The sequence below is a fragment of the Saimiri boliviensis genome, chromosome 14 (genome assembly GCF_048565385.1).
Source record: "Saimiri boliviensis isolate mSaiBol1 chromosome 14, mSaiBol1.pri, whole genome shotgun sequence".
Classification (NCBI taxonomy): domain Eukaryota; kingdom Metazoa; phylum Chordata; class Mammalia; order Primates; family Cebidae; genus Saimiri; species Saimiri boliviensis.
Window position 1 is genome coordinate 45755996 of NC_133462.1, and position 23807 is coordinate 45779802.

The 23807-nt window shown below is 55.1% G+C and overlaps 1 protein-coding gene across 4 annotated transcripts; it reads right to left on the minus strand.

The window, feature by feature from the left end:
* Positions 1 to 30: 30 nt before the first annotated feature.
* On the minus strand, positions 31 to 23741 carry MISP (mitotic spindle positioning). Of its 4 annotated transcripts, none has more exons than XM_074384894.1 (5): positions 23626 to 23741; positions 9598 to 11371; positions 8090 to 8220; positions 4824 to 4862; positions 31 to 2317 (listed from the first exon to the last, which is right to left on the minus strand). In XM_074384894.1, the coding sequence occupies exons 2-5, from the start codon at positions 11312 to 11314 to the stop codon at positions 2228 to 2230; spliced, it is 1977 nt and encodes a 658-aa protein (XP_074240995.1). In that variant the 5' UTR covers positions 11315 to 11371; positions 23626 to 23741; the 3' UTR covers positions 31 to 2227. The 4 variants fall into 4 exon arrangements, with proteins under 4 accessions (XP_074240995.1, XP_039322003.1, XP_039322004.1 ...); XM_039466069.2 differs by lacking the exon at positions 23626 to 23741 and adding an exon at positions 21903 to 23606; XM_039466070.2 differs by lacking the exon at positions 23626 to 23741 and adding an exon at positions 18889 to 19540.
* Between the last annotated feature and the right edge of the window lie 66 nt (positions 23742 to 23807).

Here is a 23807-nt window from a genome sequence, read left to right on the forward strand (position 1 = left end):
GGATTACAGGCTTGAGCCACCGTGCCTGGCCTTTATTTTTTATTTTTTTTAAAGACAGGGTTTCACCATGATGGCCAGGCTGGTCTTGAACTCCTGGCCTCAGGTGATCCAACCGCCTTGGCCTCCGAAGTGCTTGGATTACAGGCACAAGCCACCATGCCCGGCCTTATTTCATTTTTTGTGTGTGTGACGGAGTCTCGCTGTGTTGCCAGGCCGGAGTGCAGTGGTACAATCTGAGCTCACTACAACCTCCAGCTCCCTGGTTCAAGCGATTCTCCTGCCTCAGCCTTCCGTTCCGAGTAGCTGGGATTACAGGAGCCCCCCAAAACGCCCAGCTAATCTTGTATTTTTAGAAGGGATGGGGTTTCCTCCATTTTGGTCAGGCCGACCTGAGTTGATCCGCCCGCCTCCACCTCCCAACGTGCTGGGATTACAGGCATAAGCCATTGCACCCGGCCTTTTCATTTTTAAAATTATTTATTTTTTTGAGACAGAGTCTCGCTCTGTCACCCAGGCTGGAGTGCACTGGCGCAATCTCAGCTCACTGCAACCTCCACCTTCCAGGTTCAAGCGATTCTCCTGCCTCAGCCTGAGTAGCTGGGACTACAGGTTTGTACCACCATTGCCTGGCTAATTTTGTATTAGTAGAAACGGGGTTTCACCCTGTTGGCCAAGCTGGTTTTGAACTCCTGACTTCGTGATCCGCCCGCCTCGGCCTCCTAAAGTGCTGGGATTATAGGCGTGAGTCACCGCACCTGGCTGTTTTTTACTTTTTCACATGGAGTCTCTTGTTGCCCTGGCTGGAGTGTAATGGCGTCATCTCGGCTCACTGCAATCCCCACCTCCCAGGTTCAAGCAATTCTCCTTCCTTAGCCTCCCAAGTAGCAGAGATTACAGATGCCAGCCACCACACCCAGCTAATGTTTTGTATTTACTGGAGTTGGGCTTTCATTATGATGGTCAGGCTGGTCTAGAACTCCTGACCTCAGGTGATCTACATACTGCCTGGGCTTCCAAAAAGATGGGATTGCAGGTGTGAGCCACCATGCTTGGCCCCTGCAGGGTTAATTAAAATGGATTTGAGACCAGGCATGGTGGCAGGTGCCAGTAATCCCAGCTACTCTGGAAGCTGAGGCAGGAGAATCACTTGAACTAGAGAGGAGGAGGTTGCAGTGACAGAGATCAAGCCTCTGCACTGCAGCTTGGGCGACAGAGTGGGACTTCATTTCTTTTTTAAAATTTTATTTATTTTTAAGATGGGGTTTCACCATGATGGCCAGGCTGGCAGCTCCCAGGCACACTCTCCTGCCCCTGGGAATTTCACTAGGAATTCATGTAAACCTCTCACGGAATACCTTCAGGAATGTGTCTGCTCAGCAGGCAGAACTCAGTCTGATTTTCCAAGGGGATGACTCATTACAGAAATTAAATCTTTTTTTTTTTTTTTTTTTTTTTGAGACGCAGTTTCGCTCTTGTTACCCAGGCTGGAGTGCAATGGCGCGATCTCGGCTCACCGCAACCTCCGCCTCCTGTGTTCAGGCAATTCTCCTGCCTCAGCCTCCTGAGTAGCTGGGATTACAGGCACGTGCCACCATGCCCAGCTAATGTTTTTTTTGTATTTTTAGTAGAGACGGGGTTTCACCATGTTGACCAGGATGGTCTCGATCTCTCGACCTCGTGATCCACCCGCCTCGGCCTCCCAAAGTGCTGGGATTACAGGCTTGAGCCATCGCGCCTGGCCTTTTTTTTTTTTTTTGAGACGGAGTTTCGCTCTTGTCACCCAGGCTGGAGTGCAATGGCGCGATCTCAGCTCACCGCAACCTCCGCCTCCTGGGTTCAGGCAATTCTCCTGCCTCAGCCTCCTGAGTAGCTGAGATTACAAGCACGCACCACCATGCCCAGCTAATTTTTTGTATTTTTAGTAGAGACGGGGTTTCACCATGTTGACCAGGATGGTCTCGATTTCTTGACCTCGTGATCCACCCGCCTCGGCCTCCCAAAGTGCTGGGATTACAGGCGTGAGCCACCGCGCCTGGCCATGTAGGTGTATTTCTAAAGGAAGATAAAAATGGAAAAGGAAAACCCTCCGGTCCCAGATGCGTTCGTGGTGGGAGCATTGGCAGATCCTGGATCTCGGACCCATTTCCTAGGGTGGGGTTTGGCTACGGTCTTGGCAGGTCTCATGAGGGTCAGGGCTGGGCAGAGGGTGGGCGCCCCATCCCGAGGCTTAGTCGTCATCCTCACTGGCGTAGATGCCGGATTCCCAGCGCTCTGCCATGGCGTTCTTGTGACGGGTCACCCGTATGGCTTCCAGGACCTGCAAAAAGGAGGCATGAAGTCACCCAGTCGGGTCCTAACCACACCCCCAAGACGTGTCCTCCAACTACCAATTCATTAGGCCTAGAACAGGGGTAAAGTAGGACCATCCCCTCCTCTGTTTCAGAGCCTCTACTCCTAGTAATATGACCACAGAATATGCTAACTATGCTGAGCTCTAGGACAGGAAAAATGTCGGTATTTGGCATTTTGAATGAAGCTCAAAGAGGGGTCAGACATGGTGGCTCATGTCTATAATCCCAGCAACTTGGTGGGCTGAGGTGGGAGGATCCCTTGAATGCAGAAATTCAAGATCAGCCTTGGCAACCTAGTGAGACCCTGTCTCTACAAAAAGATTAAAAGCAAATGATTGGGGCCGGGCGCGGTGGCTCAAGCCTGTAATCCCAGCACTTTGGGAGGCCGAGGCGGGTGGATCACGAGGTCAAGAGATCGAGACCATCCTGGTCAACATGGTGAAACCCCGTCTCTACTAAAAATACAAAAATCAGCCAAGCATGGTGGCGCGTGCCTGTAATCCCAGCTACTTGGGATGCTGAGGCAGGAGAATCATCTCAACCTGGGAGGTAGAGGTTGCAGTGAGCCCAAATCGCACCATTACACTCCAGCCTGGGCAACAAGAGCAAAACTCTGTCTCAAAAAAACAAAAACAGTGCACGGTGGCTCACGCCTGTGATCCCAACACTTTGGGAGGCCGAGGCGGGTGGATCACAAGGTCAAGAGATCGAGACCATCCTGGTCAACATGGTGAAACCCCGTCTCTACTAAAAATACAAAAAATTAGCTGGGCGTGGTGGCGCATGCCTGTAATCCCAGCTACTCAGGAGGCTGAGGCAGGAGAATTGCCTGAACCCGGGAGGCGGGGGTTGCGGTGAGCCGAGATCGCGCCATTGCACTCCAGCCTGGGTAACGAGAGCGAAACTCCGTCTCAAAAAACAAAAAACAAGAAACAAAAAAAAAGCGAATGATGTGGGTGTGGTGGCTCACATCAGTGTTCCTGAAGGGGGAGGATTGCTCCAGCCCAGGAGATTAAGGCTGCAGTGAGCTGGGATCCCCTCGGCCATATACATGTACAATAAACCAACTGAGTGGGCTGGGCTTATGTACTCTCAGATGCTTCCCACCCTCAAAGAAAGGCTCACGCCTGTCATCCCAGCACTTTGGGAGGCCGAGGTGGGTGGATCACCTGAGGTCAGGAGTTCAAGACCAGCCTGGCCAACATGGCGAATCCCTGTCTCCAGTAAAAATACAAAATTTAGCCGGGCGCGGTGGCTCACGCCTGTAATCCCAGCACTTTGGGAGGCCGAGGCGGGTGGATCATGAGGTCGAGAGATCGAGACCATCCTGGTCAACATGGTGAAACCCCGTCTCTACTAAAAATACAAAAAAATTAGCTGGGCATGGTGGCACGCGCCTGTAATCCCAGCTACTCAGGAGGCTGAGGCAGGAGAATTGCCTGAACCCAGGAGGTGGAGGTTGCGGTGAGCCGAGATCGTGCCATTGCACTCCAGCCTGGGTAACGAGAGCGAAACTCCGTCTCAAAAAAAAAAAAAAAAAAAAAAAAAAAAAAAAAATTTAGCTGGGCATGGTGGTGGGCACCTGTAATCCCAGCTGCTTGGGAGGCTGAGGTAGGAGACTCGCTTGAACCTGAGGGGCAGAGGTTGCAGTGAGCTGAGGTGATGGCACTGCACTCCAGCCAGCGTGACAGAGTGAGACTCTCAACTCCAGACCAAAAAAAAAAAAACAGAAAAAAAAACCAAAAACCAAAAACAGTTTTTGTTTGAGGTCTAACCTCACAAACCTTCATCACCTGGTGGAGAGGTAGCCCATGGACCTCTTCTAACCCATGCCCATGGCAGACATCACAAGCAGATCACAGCAAAATCCACCTCGGGCAGACACTAGCAACTGAGAAGACACCAATATGATCCCCACACCTGGAGGAAGGGGCTTCCATTGGCCTCTGTTGCAGGGGCACAGATGTTGGAGAGATTTGAGTCTTTTTTATTATTTATTTATTTATTTATTTATTTATTTTTGAGACGGAGTTTCGCTCTTGTTAACCAGGCTGGAGTGCAATGGCGCGATCTCGGCTCACCGCAACCTCCGCCTCCTGGGCTCAATCAATTCTCCTGCCTCAGCCTCCTAAGTAGCTGGGATTACAGGCACGCACCACCATGCCCAGCTAACTTTTTGTATTTTTAGTAGAGACGGGGTTTCACCTTGTTGACCAGGATGGTCTCGATCTCTCGACCTCGTGATCCACCCGCCTCGGCCTCCCAAAGTGCTGGGATTACAGGCTTGAGCCACCGCGCCCGGCCTTATTTATTTATTTTTTAAAGGTGGGGTTTCACCATGATGGCCAGGCTGGTCTTGAACTCCTGAGCTCAGGTGATCCACCCACCTTGGCCTCCCAAAGTGCTGGGATGACAGGCGTGAGCCACCGCGCCCGGCCGAGATTTGAGTCTGTATGCCAGGAGCATACTCACCTCTGAGTTGACACGGTCCGAGGGGTTGATGCCACCATACTGCAGCGAAGGAACACAAGTCAGCCTCAGCCTTTCTGCCCTGCCTGGGGCAGGGTCCATCCATAGCTCCCGGGGAAGAATGGAAGGCAGCCCCTGCCCTCAGTGTTCCCAGCACGTTTCCCATGATCACCCTGACTCCAGCCATCCACTTTCCTCTTCCTCATGCGGTTTCCCCTAGGGCAGCCTCTGTCCAACATTCATGATTTCTTTCTTTCTTTTTTTTTTTTTTTTTTGAGATGGAGTTTCGCTCTTGTACCCAGGCTGGAGTGCAATGGCGCGATCTCGGCTCACCGCAGCCTCCGCCTCCTGGGTTCAGGCAATTCTCCTGCCTCAGCCTCCTGAGTAGCTGGGATTACAGGCACGCAACACCATGCCCAGCTAATGTTTTGTATTTTTAGTAGAGACGGGGTTTCACCATGTTGACCAGGATGGTCTCGATCTCTTGACCTCGTGATCCACCCGCCTCAGCCTCCCAAAGTGCTGGGATTACAGGCTTGAGCCATCGCGCCCGGCCATGATTTCTTATTTTTATTTTTATTTTTTAAAGAAGGTGTTTCACCATGTTGGTCAGGCTGGTCTTGAACTCCTGACCTCAGGTGATCCACCCATCTTGGCCTCCAAAGTGCTTGGATTACAGGTGTGAGCCACTACGCCCGGCCAACATTCATGATTTTTGAATTTTATTATTTGTTATTATTATTTTGAGACGGAGTTTTGCTCTTGTTACCCAGGCTGGAGTGCAATGGCGCGATCTCGGCTCACCGCAACCTCTGCCTCCTGGGTTCAGGCAATTCTCCTCCCTCAGCCTCTTGAGTAGCTGGGATTACAGGCACGCACCACCATGCCCGGCTAATTTTTGTATTTTTAGTAGAGACAGGGTATCAACACGTTGGCCAGGGTGGTCTCAAACTCCTGACTTCAAATGATCTGCCCGCTTCGGCCTCCCAAAGTGCTGGGATTACAGGCTCACAATGACTTTATTTCAGTTTGTCCTAACCCACACAGGCAGCATGGGTGGTGCGTTCACGGTGGCCAGGCCTTGCCACCGGCGCTTGACACACGTGATCCCATTTCATCCCACTGTGGAGGCTCAGGGGGGTCTCATTTTACAGAGGAGGAGACCCAGGACCAGAGGGGGACTGCAGCTTGCCCTAGGTCCCACGGCCAGCAAGTGGCAGGGTCAAGGCAGGAACTGGGCCAGTGGGCTCCAGGCTGTGCCCTGAACCACGGGGTCATGCTCTGAGCATCGGGAGAGTGAGGCTGCGGTTTCTGTTCGTCTCAGCAGTATCCCTGACGTCCTACCCCAGGAAGAGAGTAACCCCCTCAATGACCATTAACACATAATATTCCGGCCAGTTGTGGCGGCTCATGCCTGTAATCCCAGCACTTTGGGAGGCCGAGGTGGGTGGATCACCTGAAGTCAGGAGTTCGAGACCAACCTGGCCAACACGGTAAAATCCTGTCTCTACTAAAAATACAAAAAAAATAATGAGCCAGGCATGGTGGCAGGCACCTGTAATCCCAGCTACTTGGGAGGTTGAGGCAGGAGAATCACTTGAACCCAGGGGCAGAGGTTGCAGTGAGCTGAGATTGTGCCACTGCACTCTAGCCTGTGTGACAGAGCGAGACTCTATCTGGAAAAAAAAAAAAGAAAGAATGGCTGGGCATGGTGGCTCACTCCTGTAATCTCAGCACTTTGGGAGGCTGAGGTGGGTGGATTTTGAGGTCAGGAGTTCAAGACCAGCCTGGCCTGACCAACATGGTAAAACCCCGTCTACTAAAAATACAAAAATTAGCTGGGTGTGGTGGCATGTGCCTGTAATCCCAGTTACTGGGGAGGCTGAGGCAGGAGAACCGCTTGAACCAGAAAGTTGGAGGTTGCAGTGAGGTGGTGCCGTTGCACTCTACCCTGGCAACACAGCGAGACTCTGTTTCAAAAAAAAATGAGCCAGGTGTGGTGGTGGGCACCTGTAATCCCAGCTACTGGGGAGGCTGAAGCAGGATAATCACTTGAACCCAGGAGGCGGAGGTTGTGGTGAGCTGAGATCACACCATTGCACTCTAGCCTGGGTGACAGAGTGAGACTCCATCTCAAAAAAAAAAATAAATAAATAACAAAAAATAGCTGGGCTTGGTGGCTCACGCCTGTAATCCCAGCACTTTGGGAGGCCAAGGCGGGTGGATCACGAGGTCAAGAGATCGAGACCATCCTGGTCAACATGGTGAAACCCCGTCTCTACTAAAAATATAAAAAATTAGCTGGGCATGGTGGCGCGTGCCTGTAATCCCAGCTACTCAGGAGACTGAGGCAGGAGAATTGCCTGAACCCAGGAGGCGGAGGTTGCGGTGAGCCGTGATCGCACCATTGCACTCCAGCCTGGGTAACAAGAGCGAAACTCCGTCTCAAAAAAAAAAAATAATAAAATAAAATTTAAAGAATAAATAAATAAAATAAACTGGGCACAGTGGCTCATGCCTGTAATCCCAGCACTTTCGGAGGCTGAGGCAGGCGGATCATGAGGTCAGGGGTTCAAGACCAGTCTGTCCAACATGGTGAAACCCTGTCTCTACTTAAAAATACAAAAATTAGCCAGGAGTGGTGGTGTGCAGCTGTAATCCCAGCTACTTGGGAGGCTGAGGCGGGAGAATCACTTGAACCCTGGAGGCGGAGGTTGTGGTGAGCCGAGAATGCGCCATTGCACTCCAGCCTGGGCGACAGAATGAGACTCTGTCTCAAATAAAATAAAAATAATAAAAGAATGCTGGCAAAAATAATGATAAATTGCCACTATCCTCTTCCTCCAAGCAGAATTGGTCCTTTAGTTTTGTTTTTTTAAAGACGGGGTTTCACCATGTTGGTCAGGCTGGTCTTGAACTCCCGACTTCAGGTGATCCGCCCGCCTTGGCCTCCAAAGTGCTGGGATGACAGGCGTGAGCCACCGTGCCCGGCCGGTCCTTTAGTCTTTGATCGTGGAGATGACCTCCCGATCAGGACAAAGACCCCAGCTTCTGAGGCCTCTCCGAGCAGAAGTGCCCAGACAGGAGGACACTAGCTTATCATCCTTTACCTGACATCTTTGGGAGACTGAGGCACAGCCAGCAGTGGGCAGTGATGGAGACGGTGCTTGAGCCCAGGTCAGGCTTGGGTCCTACTCCAACCTCCCGGGGCCCTAAGGGAGCTATGTGACACCTTAGCCTGGTCTCTGCGGCCACAGCTCCAGACTTACCCACTGCTCCTTCCTTCTCTGCCCGGGAGGAGCGCTGTCCCCTGCATCTTCTGCCGTCCACGCCAGAGTGGAGTGCAGGTGGATGGGAGTGAACAGCGGAGACTCAGACACTGAGTAACTGCCCGTGATGCCTGGGTGGGGAGCAGGGAGGGCAGAACATGAGAACGTTGGTCAGACCTCAGCTCGGGAGACGGGGTCTCTTTTTTTATTTTATTTTATTTTTTTAAGATGGGATTTCATCATGTTGGTCAGGCTGGTCTTGAACTCCCGACCTTAGGTGATCCGCCCGCCTTGGCCTCCAAAGTGCTTGGATTACAGGCGTGAGCCACCGCGCCCGGCCAGGAGACGGGGTCTCTAACCAACAGCCTAGAGCAGTTAGGGAGACAGCTGTGTGGACTGACGGAGCAGATGGACCAAAGTCGCCGGTCAGGAGAACCGGATGGACAGATGGGCCATGCGCAAGGTGGAAAACATTAAAAGCGACACAAGAAATATTTCTTTTTTTTTTTTTTTTTTTTTTTTTTTTTGAGACAGAGTTTCGCTCTTGTTGCCCAGGCTGGAGTGCAATGGCACGATCTCGGCTCACCGCAACCTCCGCCTCCTGGGTTCAAGCAATTCTCCTGCCTCAGCCTCCTGAGTAGCTGGGACTACAGGCACGCACCACCATGCCCAGCTAATTTTTTGTATTTTTAGTAGAGACGGGGTTTCACCACGTTGACCAGGATGGTCTCGATCTCTCGACCTCGTGATCCACCCACCTCGGCCTCCCAAAGTGCTGGGATTACAGGCTTGAGCCACCGCGCCCGGCTTTTTTTTTTTTCTTAAGACGGGGTTTCACCATGTTGGTCAGGCTGGTCTTGAACTCCCGAGCTCAGGTGATCCGCCCGCCTTGGATTACAGGCGTGAGCCACCACGCCCGGCTGAACTATTTCATATTGACAAAAAGGTGCAATCGTCCAAGTGGATCAACATTCACCAACAGGCCGGGCACCGTGGCTCACGCCTGTAATCCCAGCACTTTGAGGGGCAGAGGCGGGTGGATCAGAAATTTGAGACCGGCCTGGCCAACAGGATGAAGCCCCGTGTCTACTAAAAATACAAAAATTAGCCGGGCGTGGTAGTGCACACCTGTGATCCCAGCTACCCAGGAGGCTGAGGCAGGATAATCGCTTGCACCCGGGAGGCGGAGGTTGCAGAGAGCCGAGATGGCGCCATTGCACTCCAGCCTGGGGGACAGAGCGAAGCTGTCTCAGAAAAAAATTATGCACCTAACAAGGCATCCAAATCCATAAAGCAAAAGTCCTAAGGCAAAGTTGTCACTTCTCTCCAAAATCTACGTTTTTCGTAGACAGGCCGACAAACCCCAGACTGAGGGGGAGGAACACAGACAGGAGATGTCTCCCCAGCCCACCCCTTCCCGATGTCCTCCAACTCCCCCTCCCCACCCTCCCCTGCTCCAGCCTCTGAGACCCTGAGCCGAGCAGCCACTCCCTGCAGCCCCTTCTCACCGGATGCCTGGGAGGAACTCCTGGAGTCCTGGTCACAGCTCTCATCTGGGAAGAGGGCATTCCTCCGCTCCTCTGCCACCTCTCGCTCCCGGCGCAGGACGCTCTCCACCTCCCTCTCCAGCAGATCGGACGACTGGGACCTCTGAAGCCTCAGCGCCGGGGCCCCGGCCACCTCCCAGCCCCGGACAGGGGGCACTTGGGCCTGCTGGGGCATGTCTGGGGCCCTGAACCTCAGAGGACGCAGACGGAAGTACTCCCACTTCACGACACCCCCGGCTGCTCGCAGAGGTCCCCGAGGGGACTTCAGGTGCTCTTGCTTTGTGCTCAGGGGTCTTCCAGAGGATTCTGAGAGGTGCCTCGGGGACATCGTGACCTTTGGTGTCATCGTCGCCTTGGCCTCAACGGTGGAGAGACCGCCGGGCTTGCCGGATGCACCAGAGGCTGAGAATTCTAACCCGGGGGTCCCAGGGCTCAGGTACGGCTGGTAGGCATCGGGCAGGATGCGGTTCACCCTCCTCACTTCTGGAGCTGGGTCAGCCGCGCGGGCGTCTGGGGCCGGGCCGAGGACGGAGTCCGAGCTGAGCGCTCTCCGGAGGCCAGGCTGGGCATCCTCTGAGTCCCAGTCGGGCGTGGACGCCCGGCCCAGCTGCAGGCCCTCCCGCCGGTGGTCTTCCTGGCGCTGGGTCTCCTGAACCATGTCCCACTGCACGTACAGGGACGGCTGGCCTCTGTCCCGCCGCGGGGCTGTGGTCAGGCTGGCCTTGGTCAGCAGCGGCCGGGTGGGGATTTCCACCAGTTCCTGGTGGTCGGCCGCCCGCCGGAGGCCCCTCTGCTTTCTCAGGTCCGCCTCACGCTCCTGAGCCAGTCGGATCTCCCTCTCGATGGGTGTCTCCCTGGGGGTCTCCGGGGACTCCGCCGGGGCCGGGGAGTCAGGGTCATTCACAATGGTGACGCTGGCCCAGGTGGGCACAGCTTGCACCCTCTTCTGTTCCCAGACCACCCCCTTCACCTGGGGCTTGATGGGGACTACATGCCCGTTGGCCAGGTGGGGCTGGTTGACCCCTGGGGCTGTACCTGCGGGGGCCCCCCTGGCTGGGGAGCTATGAGGGACCTCCTTGTTCGCCTGCTCTAGACTCAGGAACTGCTGTCTTGCTGCCAGGAAGTCAATCTGCTCTGTGTCCACCACGTTGTCCTCCAAGGGCGTGGACCGAGGTGAGCCGGGGATCCTGGGGTCTCCGTGGTCAGGGGTGCCCCGGAGCGTGGCCACGGTGCCGCTCTTCCTGACTGCCTGGCCCTGGATGACAGCCCGGCGCTCCTGCTCCAGGTCCCATGGCCTCCTGGGGATGGCACCCCTGGCGACCGGGTGGAAAGCCTTCATCTCCTCGTCCTCCCTGTCCTCCAGGTGGCGTCCCTGGTGGGCCTCCCTGGTGCCCAGGCGGTAAACCTTCGCATCCTCATCCTCCCCGTTCTCCGGGTGGAGCCCCCGTGGGGACGGCCAGCCAGGGTGGGCATGCGTGCTGTAGAGCACCTGCCTCGCCACGCCCGGCTGGGCCTTGTGGTGGGTAGGCCAGGCCTGCGGCTCGTCCTGGCCCCAGCCGCTGGCCTCGGGGCCGGAGCATACCAGGTGGTTGTAGCTGGTGTCTCCATCCAGCACCAGGCCAGTGGCGCGGTTTGCCTGCGGGATGCCCAGGATGGGGTATCTGGTCACACGGTCCATCTCCTCTGGGGTCTTGGCCTTGACCTTCCTTGCGTGTGCTGGGGAACTCCGGGTTCACTGAGGGAGGAGAAGGAAATGATGGCCGTCAGGTCAGAGCACCTAAGGAGAGGGAACAGCTTCCGGTTGAAGCGATTCTCCTGCCTTGGCCTCCTGAGTAGCTGGGACTACAGACGTGTGCCACCATGCCCAGATAATTTTTGTATTTTTAGTAAAGATGGGGTTTCACCATGTTGGCCAGGCTGGTCTCAAACTCCTGACCTCAGGTGAGCCTCCCTCCTCAGCCTCCCAAAGTGTCAGCCAAATGGCCTTTGTGATTGGTTTAGGGATGGGTAAGTTACCCAGCCCAGCCAATCAGAGCGTCCCATTCGCTAACCTCTGTGATTGGTTTAGGGGTGCGTCAGTCAGAGCAGCCCATTCTCCAGTCTCTGTGATTGAATGGGTGAGTAACCCAGCCAATCAGCACATCCCACCTTTTGACCTCTGTGATTGGTTCACGGATGGGTAAGTGACCCAGCCTGGCCAGTCAGAGCAGCCCATTCTCTGGCGTCTGTGATTGGTTCACGGATGGGTAAGTGATTCATCCTAACCAATCAGAGCATCCCACCCTCTGGCCTCTGGAATTGGTTCAGAGATGAGCATGTGACCGAGTCTAGCCAATGACATGAGACCCTGGGACTTTACAATTTTCTTTTCTTTTTTTTTTTTTTTTTTTTTGAGACGGAGTTTCGCTCTTGTTACCCAGGCTGGAGTGCAATGGCGCGATCTCAGGTCACCGCAACCTCCGCCTCCTGGGTTCAGGCAATTCTCCTGCCTCAGCCTCCAAAGAAGCTGGGATTATAGGCATGCACCACCATGCCCAGCTAATTTTTTTGTATTTTTAGTAGAGATGGGGTTTCACCATGTTGACCAGGTTGGTCTCGATCTCTCGACCTTGTGATCCACCCACCTTGGCCTCCCAAAGTGCTGGGATTACAGGCTTGAGCCACCACGCCCGGCCTTTTTTTTTTTGTGACGGAGTTTCGCTCTTGTTACTCAGGCTGGAGTGCAATGGCGCGATCTCAGGTCACCGCAAACTCCGCCTCCTGGTTTCAGGCAATTCTTCTGCCTCAGCCTCCTGAGTAGCTGGGATTACAGGCATGCGCCACCATGCCCAGCTAATTTTTTGTATTTTTTAGTAGAGACGGGGTTTCACCATATTGACCAGGATGGTCTCGATCTCTTGACCTCGTGATCCGCCCGCCTTGTCCTCCCAAAGTGCTGGGATTACAGGCTTGACCCACTGCGCCCAGCCAAAGCAAGCTCACAGGTATTTTTTTAAAGATGGGGTTTCACCATGTTGGTCAGGCTGGTCTTGAACTCCTGACCTCAGGTGGTCGACCTGTCTTGGCCTCCAAAGTGCTTGATTACAGGCGTGAGCCACCACGCCCGCCGTGCTTCACAGTTAATGCAGAAGATTAGACCCTTGTTTACCTGGTCTTTTTAGGCTGATGGGGTGAGACAGTGAATTGCTGGGTACCATAAGTACCCCAGTGGGTGAAGGTTGCTTGAGAGCAACCCCAGCACCAGCAAAGCATCCTGAAAACTTCTAAGCTCCTTGATCCAACCGTACCTGAATCTCTGAATGCCCCTGTTATTACCGCAACAACTTGTGTTACATGTATCTAACATTTGCAGCCCAATAAAATCAGAGTGCTCTGCCCACCTTATCTCCCAGACTCCCACCCCTGCCGTGTGGAACCCAGCTCTATGTCCAGCTCAGCCTGGGCTTTTATTTATTTATTTACTTATTGAGACAGAGTTTCACTCTTGTTGTCCAGGCTGGAGTGCAATGGTGCCCTCTCAGCTCACTGCAGCCTCTGCCTCTGGGGTTCAAGTGATTCTCCTGCCTCAGCCTCCCGAGTAGCTAGGATTACAGGCACCTGCCACCACGCCCAGCTAATCTTGTGCTTTTAGTAGAGATGAGATTTCACCATGTTGGCCAGGCTGGCCTTGAACTCCCGACCTGAGGTGATCCACCTGCCTCAGTCTCCCAAAGTGCTGGGATTACAGGTTTGAGCCACCATGCCCGGTCGATTTTTATTTTTATTTATTTTTTTATTTTTTTGAGACAGAGTCTTGATCTGTCACCCAGGCTGGAGTGCAGTGGTGCCATCTCGGCTCACCCTAACCTTTGCCTCCCAGGTTCAAGCGATTCTCCTGCCTTGGCCTCCTGAGTAGCTGAGACTACAGGCGTGCGCCACCATGCCCAGGTAATTTTTGTATTTTTACTAGAGACAGGATTTCACCATATTGGCCAGGCTGGTCTAGAACTCTTGATCTCAGGTGATCCTCCCACCTCAGCCTCCCAAAGTGCTGGGATTACAGACGTGAGCCACCTTGCCCAGCCTCAGCCTTGGTCTTTGAAACCTCCCTGGGCCCCCGACATATTTCCCTGTGTCTCCTGGGCACAGACCCTTTCAACCCTGAACTCGCTCTGAGAATCCTGGTAAGGGACTTTTCCATCTGAGAATTACAGATGGCCCCTGGCTGAGGGATGTCAAATGGAGAAACTGAGGCCCAGAGAGGTGAGGGAGTGATAGTAACTCCAGCCTCCTGGCTCCCACATCCTGGTTCTCCACCCTGCCCTGCCCAGCTGGACACCCTGTCCTGTCTGAGACAACACCCTTGACCGGGCCTTGTTGCCGTAAAGTGAGGATGGGCAAAGGAACGCCTTGGACCTTGTCCCGCTGGGCCAGGTGGTGTGGGTGACGCCCCCATGGGCACCGAGGAAGGAGAACTGTCCAGACCCCAGGCACAGTTAGCGCCTGAAGAGTATCTTAGTTTATAGCGTTAGTACTCAGCTGTTTCCTTTATAGAATCCTTTATATATAATCATATATTAGTTTACAGAATTAGGGCCTGAAGTATAACTGACTGCTTACATATCTCTAGCTTATATGATCATACTTAGTACTTTTTTTTTTTTTTTTTTTTTTTTTGGAGACGGAGTTTCACTCTTGTGACCCAGGCTGGAGTGCAATGGTGCGATCTCGGCTCACCGCAACCTCCGCCTCCTGGGTTCAGGCAATTCTCCTGCCTCAGCCTCCTGAGTAGCTGGGATTACAGGCACACATCACCATGCCCAGCTAATTTTTTGTATTTTTAGTAGAGACGGGGTTTCACCTTGTTGACCAGGATGGTCTCGATCTCTCGACCTCGTGATCCACCCGCCTCGGCCTCCCAAAGTGCTGGGATTACAGGCTTGAGCCACCGCGCCCGGCTCGTACTTAGTACTTTTATCTAGCATACCTAGTTCCATATAATCTTTCTACATAGTCATATAAATATTGTAGTCTATATAATCACATGTATATTCTATATAATCATAGAGGTATTGTAGTCGGAGCTGTACTGACACATTTAATGCTGATTTATAGAATCCTTTTTCTTTTACTTTTTTTTTTTTTAAAGATGGGGTTTTGCTGGGCACGGTGGCTCACGCCTATAATCCCAGCACTTTGGGAGGCCGAGGCAGGTGGATCACGAGGTCAAGAGATCGAGACCATCTTGGTCAACAAGGTGAAACCCCGTCTCTACTAAAAATACAAAAATTAGCCTGGCGTGGTGGTGCACGCCTGTGGTCCCAGCTACTCGGGAGGCTGAGGCAGGAGAATTGCTTGAACCCAGGAGGCGGAGGTTGCAGTGAGCTGAGATCGTGCCATTGTACTCTAGCCTGGGTAACAAGAGTGAAACTCTGTCTCAAAAAAAAAAAAAAAGATGGGGTTTCGCCATGATGGCCAGGCTGGTCTTGAACTCCTGACCTCAGGAGATTGGTTTACGTAACCAATCAGTGAACTCTTTTTTTTTTTTTTTTTGAGATGGAGTTTCGCTCTCGTTACCCAGGCTGGAGTGCAACGGCGCGATCTCGGCTCACCGCAACCTCCGCCTCCTGGGTTCAGGCAATTCTCCTGCCTCAGCCTCCCGAGTAGCTGGGATTACAGGCATGTGCCACCATGCCCAGCTAATTTTTTGTATTTTTTGTAGAGACGGGGTTTCACCATGTTGACCAGGGTGGTCTTGATGTCTTGACCTTGTGATCCACTTGCCTCAGCCTCCCAAAGTGCTGGGATTACAGGCGTGAGCCACCGCACCCGGCCTATTATTATATATATATATATTTTTGAGATGGAGTTTCGCTCTTGTTACCCAGGCTGGAGTGCAATGGCGCGATCTCGGCTCACCGCAACCTCCGCCTCCTGGGTTGAGGCAATTCTCCGGCCTCAGCCTCCTGAGTAGCTGGGATTACAGGCACGTGCCACCATGCCCAGCTGATTTTTTGTATTTTTAGTAGATATGGGGTTTCACCATGTTGACCAGGATGGTCTCGATCTCTCGACCTCGTGATCCACCCGCCTCGGCCTCCCAAAGTGCTGGGATTACAGGCTTGAGCCACCGCGCCCGGCTTATTATTATATTTTTAAAGACGGGGTTTCACCATGTTGGTCAGGCTGGTCTTGAATTCCCGACCTCAGGTGATCCGCCCGCCTTGGCCTCCAAAGTGCTTGGATTACAGGTGTGAGCCACCGCACCCGGCTTATAGAATCCTTCCATAGAACCTTATAGTAGTCTGTAGTAGGAGGAATGCCCAGAGCAGTCCCAGAACAGAAGCAGCACATGGGAAAACAGCCGGACCAGGACGAGAACCCAAGACCCAGGCGTTGGCGGCCCTGCATGAAAGGGCGTACGCTGGATAGCAGGCTTGGAGCAGGAGCCTCTCCTCCTGAGAAAGGAGCTGTAGCACCTTGTATCCAGTTCCTGTGGGAAGTCGGCCTCAGGCCTGAGATCCCACAGGTAACCGCGGGAGAAGAACCCTCTGGTGTCACCTGACACCCTGTCAGTCTTTTCTCACTTCTGTGCTAGCTCAAATCATCCTCCCATAAATATCCTAAGAGAAGAGCACGCGTCTGCCAGCTCCCACTGCACTGGCTTACAGTATCCTTCCCTTAGAAACCCTTTGAAGCCTCCAGCCCCCAGGTAAGAAGCGTCGCGCACGGCACCTGCTGCATACAGCCCACCTCCTTACCTCCAGACCTAATGGGGGTGGACCCCTTTTCTGTACAGGACCCTCTACTACTGCGCACGGCCCACCCCTGTGCCCAGGTGACATAATGGGGTGGCCCCCTCGCGTGTGACTCATGTGATTATGTATGCCCTGTCACTAAGCCTATAGATGATGACCTCACTCACGACCCTGCCCCCTGCTTGTACCTAGTAAGTACAGAGGCTTCTGGGCATTTGGGGTACCCTCCGCTGATCTCTGCTCACAGGTGGCATGGCCCCCCCCAGTCCAGCTGCTCTTCTCTAGTTCTTCAGCATCCTGTCTCTTTACTTCTCGGATCCTGCACCTCAGCACAGCATAAGGGACACCCCACGACCCTGTGGGGCCCTACGGCCCTGCGGGTGACACCCTGACTCAGTGCCCCCAGGTTCTTGGCCCTCTCCCAAGCGTCCAAGTTGATGTTGAGTCAGTTCCAGGAGCATTTCCGAAGGTTGCACACACCTGCTCGCACGCTTCTGTGGCTCCTGGCATCTCCAGGGCCCCCGGGGCACAGTTCTCACGCCCTGCTCCTTGGCTCAAGGGCACCATTCGGGTTTTAGCACAAAACCTGAAATTCTGTGGGCACCTCCATCCCAAACCTCACCCTCCTCTTCTGCCCCAAACCAGACCCTCTTCCTGCACCCCAAACCTCACCCTCCTCCGCCTGCAACTCTCTTTGCCTCCAGGCCGCCTGTTTCTGCTTCTCCACAGCTTCCTCTGCTGAAGCCCACAGGACACCTCCTCCAGGTAGCAACCCAGATTGCCCCTTCTCCAGAACCCATCATCTTAGTGTCTCCTTTGTGTCAGGACTTGTACTGAGCACCCATCTTAGGCATCATCTTTTTTTTTTTTTTTTTTGAGGTGGAGTCTCACTGTGATGCCCAGGCTGGATGCAGTGGCACAATTTTTGCTCACTGCATCCTCCATCTTCACGGGTTGGAGTGATTCTCCTGCCTCAGCCTCCCGAGTAACTGGGACTACAGACGCATGCCCCCATGCCCAGCTAATTTTTTTTTGTTTTTTGAGCTGAAGTCTCACTCTGTCGCCCAGGCTGGATGCAGTGGCGCGATCTCGGCTCACCACAACCTCTGTCTCCCGGGTTCAAGCGATTCTCCTGCCTCAGCCTCTCGAGTATCTGGGACTACAGGCATGTGGCACCATGTGCCCAGCTAATTTTTGTTTTAGTAGAGATGGGGGTTTCACCATGTTGGCCAGGCTAGTCTCGAACTCCTGACCTCGTGATCCGCCCGCCTCGGCCTCCCAAAGTGCTGGGATGACAGGCGTGAGTCACCACGTTTAGCAAACATCGTCTTTTGTAGTTGAGGAAAGGAAGGCTCACCTGAGGCTGCAGGGACCTCGAAAGCTTGAGCTTCTCCTGACTCCTAGAAACAGCACTGTCAGCCATGTGTGGTGCCTCACACCTGTCACCCCAGCACTTTGGGAAGCTGAGGCGGGTGGATCGCTTCAGGTCAGGAGTTTGAGACTGACCTGGCCGATGTGGTGAAACCTGTCTCTACTAAAAATACAAAAATTAGCCAGCATGGTGGTGGGCACCAGTAACCCCAGCTAACTGGGAGGCTGAGGCAGGAGAATCACTGCCACCAAGGCTACTATTTAGATCTGCTGCCTTTACACCAACAAGTACAACTTTTTTTTTTCTTTTTTTAAGATGGGTTTCACCATATTGGTCAGGCTGGTCTCAAACTCTTGACCTCAGGTGATCCACCCACCTCAGCCTCCCAAAGTTTTGAGATTACAGGCGTCAGCCATCGCACCCGGCGCAACTTTTTTTTCTTTTTTTGAGACGGAGTTTCGCTCTTGTTGCCCAGGCTGAAGTGCAATGGCACGATTTCGGCTCACCGCAACCTCTGCCTCCCGGGTTCAAGCAATTCTCCTGCCTCAGCCTCCCGAGTAGCTGGGACTACAGGAATGCGCCACCATGCCCGGCTATTTTTGTATTTTTAGTAGAGATTGGGTTTCTCCCTGTTGATCAGGCTGGTCTTGAACTCCCCACCTCAGGCGATCCGCCTGCCTCGGCCTCCCAAAGTGCCGGGATGACAGGTGTGAGACACCACACCCAACCCCTCAATGCACCTCTAGAAAGAAAACCACAGCCCCTCCCTGAACTGGAAAGCGGCATTCCACAGCGTGAAGGGGAGAGACCGTGGGGAACGAGGTTCAAATGAACACACGCAACGTGTCACGCCATCTTCCCTGCATATCAAATGTCAGAAACTAAAATAGGGAAAACACGAAAGATCGGGCGGGATTGGCAGATCAATCCCACGCAGACAGAGCTGAGCTTTCGTCCCAAAGCACGACGCACAGAGGGACCCACCTGCACGGCTCAGCGTGGGCCTTCCCTTCCCCCACCCGGAACCCTCAGCCCAGGCCTCGCTGTCTCCCGCTGTGGCCAGAGGTCCGCGTCCTTCCTGCAGCCCAGAGTCCGCTATACCGCAGGTGCCTAATCAACACTGGATGAGCAAACCCCACTCACCCCAGCTGCTCAGACGGGGGACGCGGGGGTTGGGTTCGTGGTGGAATGCAGACTGGCCCCAAGGGCCAGGCAGGTCCACACCCTGCAAGCTGTGGCTCCCAGGGAGGGCGGGTACGGGAGTGTTTGCCTAATGAGTGGACGGTTGTTTACACAGCAGGATTTACAACCCACAACAGACGTCAACTCTGGGAGAAACAGAGCCATCCACCCAGTCTCGGGCAGGTGGTGGGTCTCCCGGTGGGGTGCAGTGGGGTGTGAGGGCACCCCATTCTCCCCTGATCATTCCACCCTGATGATTCACCAAAGCCAGGTGGGGCCCGGGGCCTGGCTCTTGGGCTCAAGGCCACTGGATCCACTCCCCTGCTGTCCTGGGCCTCAGTGCCCTGCCCCCCGGAGAGTGGGCAGAGCCTGCAGATTCAGCTACTACACCCGAGGGGCTGAGATGCCACTGGGCACCCTGCGCCTGGTATACAGTAGGTGCTCAATGAATGGTCTCTTGGTGGTTATGCTGGTTGCTGATATTACATTTTTTTATTTTTTGGAGATGGAGTCTTACTCTGTCACCCAGGCTGGAGTGCAATGGCGCGATCTCGGCTCACGGCAACCTCTGCCTCCTGGGTTCAGGCAATTCTCCTGCCTCAGCCTCCCGAGTAGCTGGGATTACAGGCATGCGCCACCATGCCCAGCTAATTTTTTGTATTTTTAGTAGAGACGGGGTTTCACCTTGTTGACCAGGATGGTCTCGATCTCTTGACTTCGTGATCCACCCGCCTTGGCCTCCCAAAGCGCTGGGATTACAGGCTTGAGCCACCGCGCCCGGCCTTTTTTTTTTTTTTTTTTTTTGAGATGGAGTCGCCGTCTGTCACTCAGGCTGGAGTGCAGTGGTGCCATCTCGGCTCACTGCATTTCCACCTCCTCAGTTCAAGCGATTCTCCTGCATCAGCCTCCCGAGTGGCTGGGACGACAGGGGTCCCCCGACACGCCCGGCTAATTTCGGTATTTTCAGTAGAGACGAGGTGTCACCATGTCGGCCAGGCTGGTTTCCAACGTCTGACTTCAGGTGATCCGTCCGCCTCGGCCTCCCCGAGTGCTATGATGACAGGCGTGAGCCCCCGAGGCCGGCCGCTGATACACGTACATGGTCCCAGCAACTTGGGAGGCTGAGGCCGGAGAGTCACTTGAACCCGGGAGGTGGAGGTTGCGGTGAGCCGAGATCGCGCCACTGCTCTCCACCGAGGATCTCAGGACCTCACAGCAGGCGTCCTCTGCTGGAAAGCCCATGGGGAGTGATGGCGGCCCTCACGGGAAAAGCCCCAGGGAGGAAGATGGCCCCTGCAAGGCCTCACAGTGGTAAGGACCTCACCCCTGCACGGCCCCTCGGTGGCGAGGACCTCGGCACCCTGTCGCCTCTGTAACGTCTGGGAGCCATTTTTTTTTTTTTTTTGAGACGGAGTTTCGCTCTTGTTAACCCAGGCTGGAGTGCAATGGCGCGATCTCGGCTCACCGCAACCTCCGCCTCCTGGGTTCAGGCAATTCTCCTGCCTCAGCCTCCCGAGTAGCTGGGATTACAGGCACGCGCCGCCATGCCCAGCTAGTTTTTTGTATTTTTAGTAGAGACGGGGTTTCACCATGTTGACCAGGATGGTCTCGATCTCTCGACCTCGTGATTCACCCGCCTCGGCCTCCCAAAGTGCTGGGATTACAGGCTTGAGCCACCGTGCCCGGCTGGGAGCCATTTTTTTTTTTTTTTTTTTTTTTGAGACGGAGTTTCGCTCTTGTTAACCCAGGCTGGAGTGCAATGGCACGATCTCGGCTCACCACAACCTCCGCCTCCTGGGTTCAGGCAATTCTCCTGCCTCAGCCTCCTGAGTAGCTGGGATTACAGGCACGCGCCACCATGCCCAGCTAATTTTTTTGTATTTTTAGTAGAGACGGGGTTTCACCATGTTGACCAGGATGGTCTCGATCTCTCGACCTCGTGATTCACCCGCCTTGGCCTCCCAAAGTGCTGGGATTACAGGCTTGAGCCACCGTGCCCGGCTGGGAGCCATTTTTGTCTGGGGTTTTCGGGAGAGGGAGCCGAAACCCACAGAGAACCTGCCCGTCAGAGGCCACACAGCAATGACAGAACCAGTGTTCCAGGCCAGTTTTCAGACTTTGCTCCAAATCACCTCCTCCTCCAGGAAGCCCCCTGGGTTGCTCCTCCTGGCCCCACCCTGTGCCCTGTGGATGTCAGAATGAAACTGGGTTTATGGGCCCTGGGGCCTCACACCTGTTTCCTCATCAGCCGGGTGACCTCCATCCAAGGGGCAAAGGCTCCCTGCGGGGGTCAGGCCTCAGGAGGGGCCGTGCCTCTTCCTCATCCCTCTGGGCTGCAATCATTTTTGAGTCATCCCAGCACCTTGGGGCCCCGGGGCCGAGTTCCGTCCGCAGACACCGGGCCAAGTCCCTGCTGGCCACACGGGAACCCAGGCTAGAACCTCGCCGCACCCCAGAACCCAGGCCGAGCCTCCAGCCCCCGGCCTGAGGCTGCTTCCACCTGGATTCAGCCACCCCTCCTCCGAGTCCCCAGACCAGCCCCCCGGGGGGGGGGGTGTTTACTGCCCAGAGCCTCCAGTCAGGGGCCTGGTGGGGTGAATAAGCTTCTCTCCAGAAGCCTCTGGAATTCCCCCAATCACGGAGGGGCCGTTCTGGCCTCTGGCCATGGGGGTGCCAACCCGGCCTCTCCCTCAGACGGGTCTGTGATTTAGGGTTCAACGCTTGGTGTAGAAACAAGCCCCTGCAGAGTTCAGGGACAAGGGCCTTGCTCTCCCGCTGGGTCCCCTTGAGGCCCGGGAGTGCATGGGGGACCCGAGGGAGTCCCTGAGGGCAATGGCAGGGGGCAGGAGACCTCCCTGCACCCAAGTGCTCCCAGGTAAGCAGACCCCGCCCACAGGCGACACCCCCACGCAAATGTGGACCCAACGCTACACGGGACCCCGGCCCAGCATAGCCCAGGGCGCCCCCAGCCTCACCCGCCAGCTCCTGGCCCCGAAGCCTGCGGCCTCAGCTCTGGCTCCTCGATGGGACAGAGGCCTCTGAGCTCCGCCCCGCCTGCCAGGTTGCCGGGGGACAGAGGCCCCACCCAGGGGAAGCAGGTGTGCCCCCTCCTCCCCAGCCCCACCTGGGCTTGGCTCAGGAAACAAAGTCCAGAGGAGAAGGGAGAAAGATGATACCAGGCTGAGTGAGGGTGGGCACAGTGCCCGCTGTGGGCTGCCCCTCCACTCCCAGGGCCTCCACACAGCCCCAAGGAGCTGGAACTCAGCCGAAATCACCCTCAGTGGCCGGCTCTCCTGCTGCCCCTCAGCCCCGCTCAGAGAGGGACAGCGTGTGCCCAGGGTCACATAGCAGCTCAGCGGCCACAGCGGCCTGTGTGTCCCAGGGGCTCAGAGGGGCTGAGTCCCAATCCTGTCTGTGCCTCCTGCCCCAGCCCCCCCCGAGGGCAACTCCCCTAGTTGGCCGCTTTCTTGCATAAAGCAGGCTTGGGAGATTGTGGGGGTTCGGTGTGGCCTGGGTTCTCATCCCACCTGACCTCTCTGAGCCCCATTTCCTCCTCCGGGACGTGGGGGAACATCATGCCCAAGCTCCCTCAGGGCTGCTGGGGAGAATTCCCCAGGCCCCATCCACATAACCCTACAAGGGGGCCGGGCGCGGTGGCTCACCCCTGTAATTCCAGCACTTTGAAATTCTGAGATGGGCAGATCATTTGGGGCCAAGAGTTTGAGACCAGCCTGGCCACCATGGCGAAACCCCATGTCTCCTAAAAATAGAAAAATTAGCTGGTTGCGTTGGCAAACGCCTGTAATCCCAGCTACTCGGGAGGCTGAGGAAGGAGAATCGTTTGAACCCAGGAGGCGGAGGCTGCAGTGAGCTGAGATCTCGCCATTGCACTCCAGCCTGGGCGACGAGCAAAACTCCAACTCAGAAGAGAAAAAAAAAAAAACTGCAACAAGGTCAAAAGACCCAGCCCCCCCGGAAAGATGGGGACACGGAGGTCCTCAGGCGCCCATGGTCCTCCTGGGTTTTTGGCCAAGGCGCAGAGGCCCTGCTGGGACTGTGGGTAGCGGCATCTGTGGGGAAGCAGGGCCACTGGCCTAGCGCCGTCTATGAGGGCGAGGAACACAGCAGAGGGGGCTTCAGTTCCCCAGGCTGGGGCTCTGTCCTGACCTACCCTTTGGCTCCTTGTGGAACCCCTCTGAACCTCAGTCTCTTTTTCCAGTCAAAAGGCTCCCAGCTCTGAATCCTGCCATCTGGCAGAGCTGCTCAGGATGGGTTTTTTTTTTTTAAGACTCTGTCACCCAGGCTGAAGTGCAATAGCCACATCTCAGCTCACTGCAGCCTCTACCTCCTGGGTTTAAGCAATTCTCCTGCCTCAGCCTCCCGAGTAGCTGGGATTACAGGCACACACCACCATGCCCAGCTAATTTTTTGTATTTTCAGTAGAGACGGGGTTTCACCATGTTGACCAGGATGGTCTCGATCTCTTGACCTCGTGATCCAGCCGCCTCGGCCTCCCAAAGTGCTGGGATTACAGGTGTGAGCCACCGCGCCTGGCCAGGGGACCCTTCTGTTAACACCCAGGGGCTGTGAGCCCCACAAACGTAGGAACCAGAGCAGGGTGGGGTGAGTGCAGAACCCAGGGGCCCCCCAGGAAGCCAGCCCTGCCCCCCACAGCTGCCCCTTACCTCCAGGCCTTACCTGCACGACGCGGATTCCACCAGCGCCTCCCACCACCCCACTGCGCCCACGGTGAGCCCGGCAGGTGAACAGGTACAGGCAGGTGAAGCCAGCTCTCCTGAACCCCCGCTCAGCCTCCCTTTTATGGCTCCAAGGCCTGCAGGCCCCACCCCCTGGTCTGGCCACGCCTTCCTCGCCAGGTT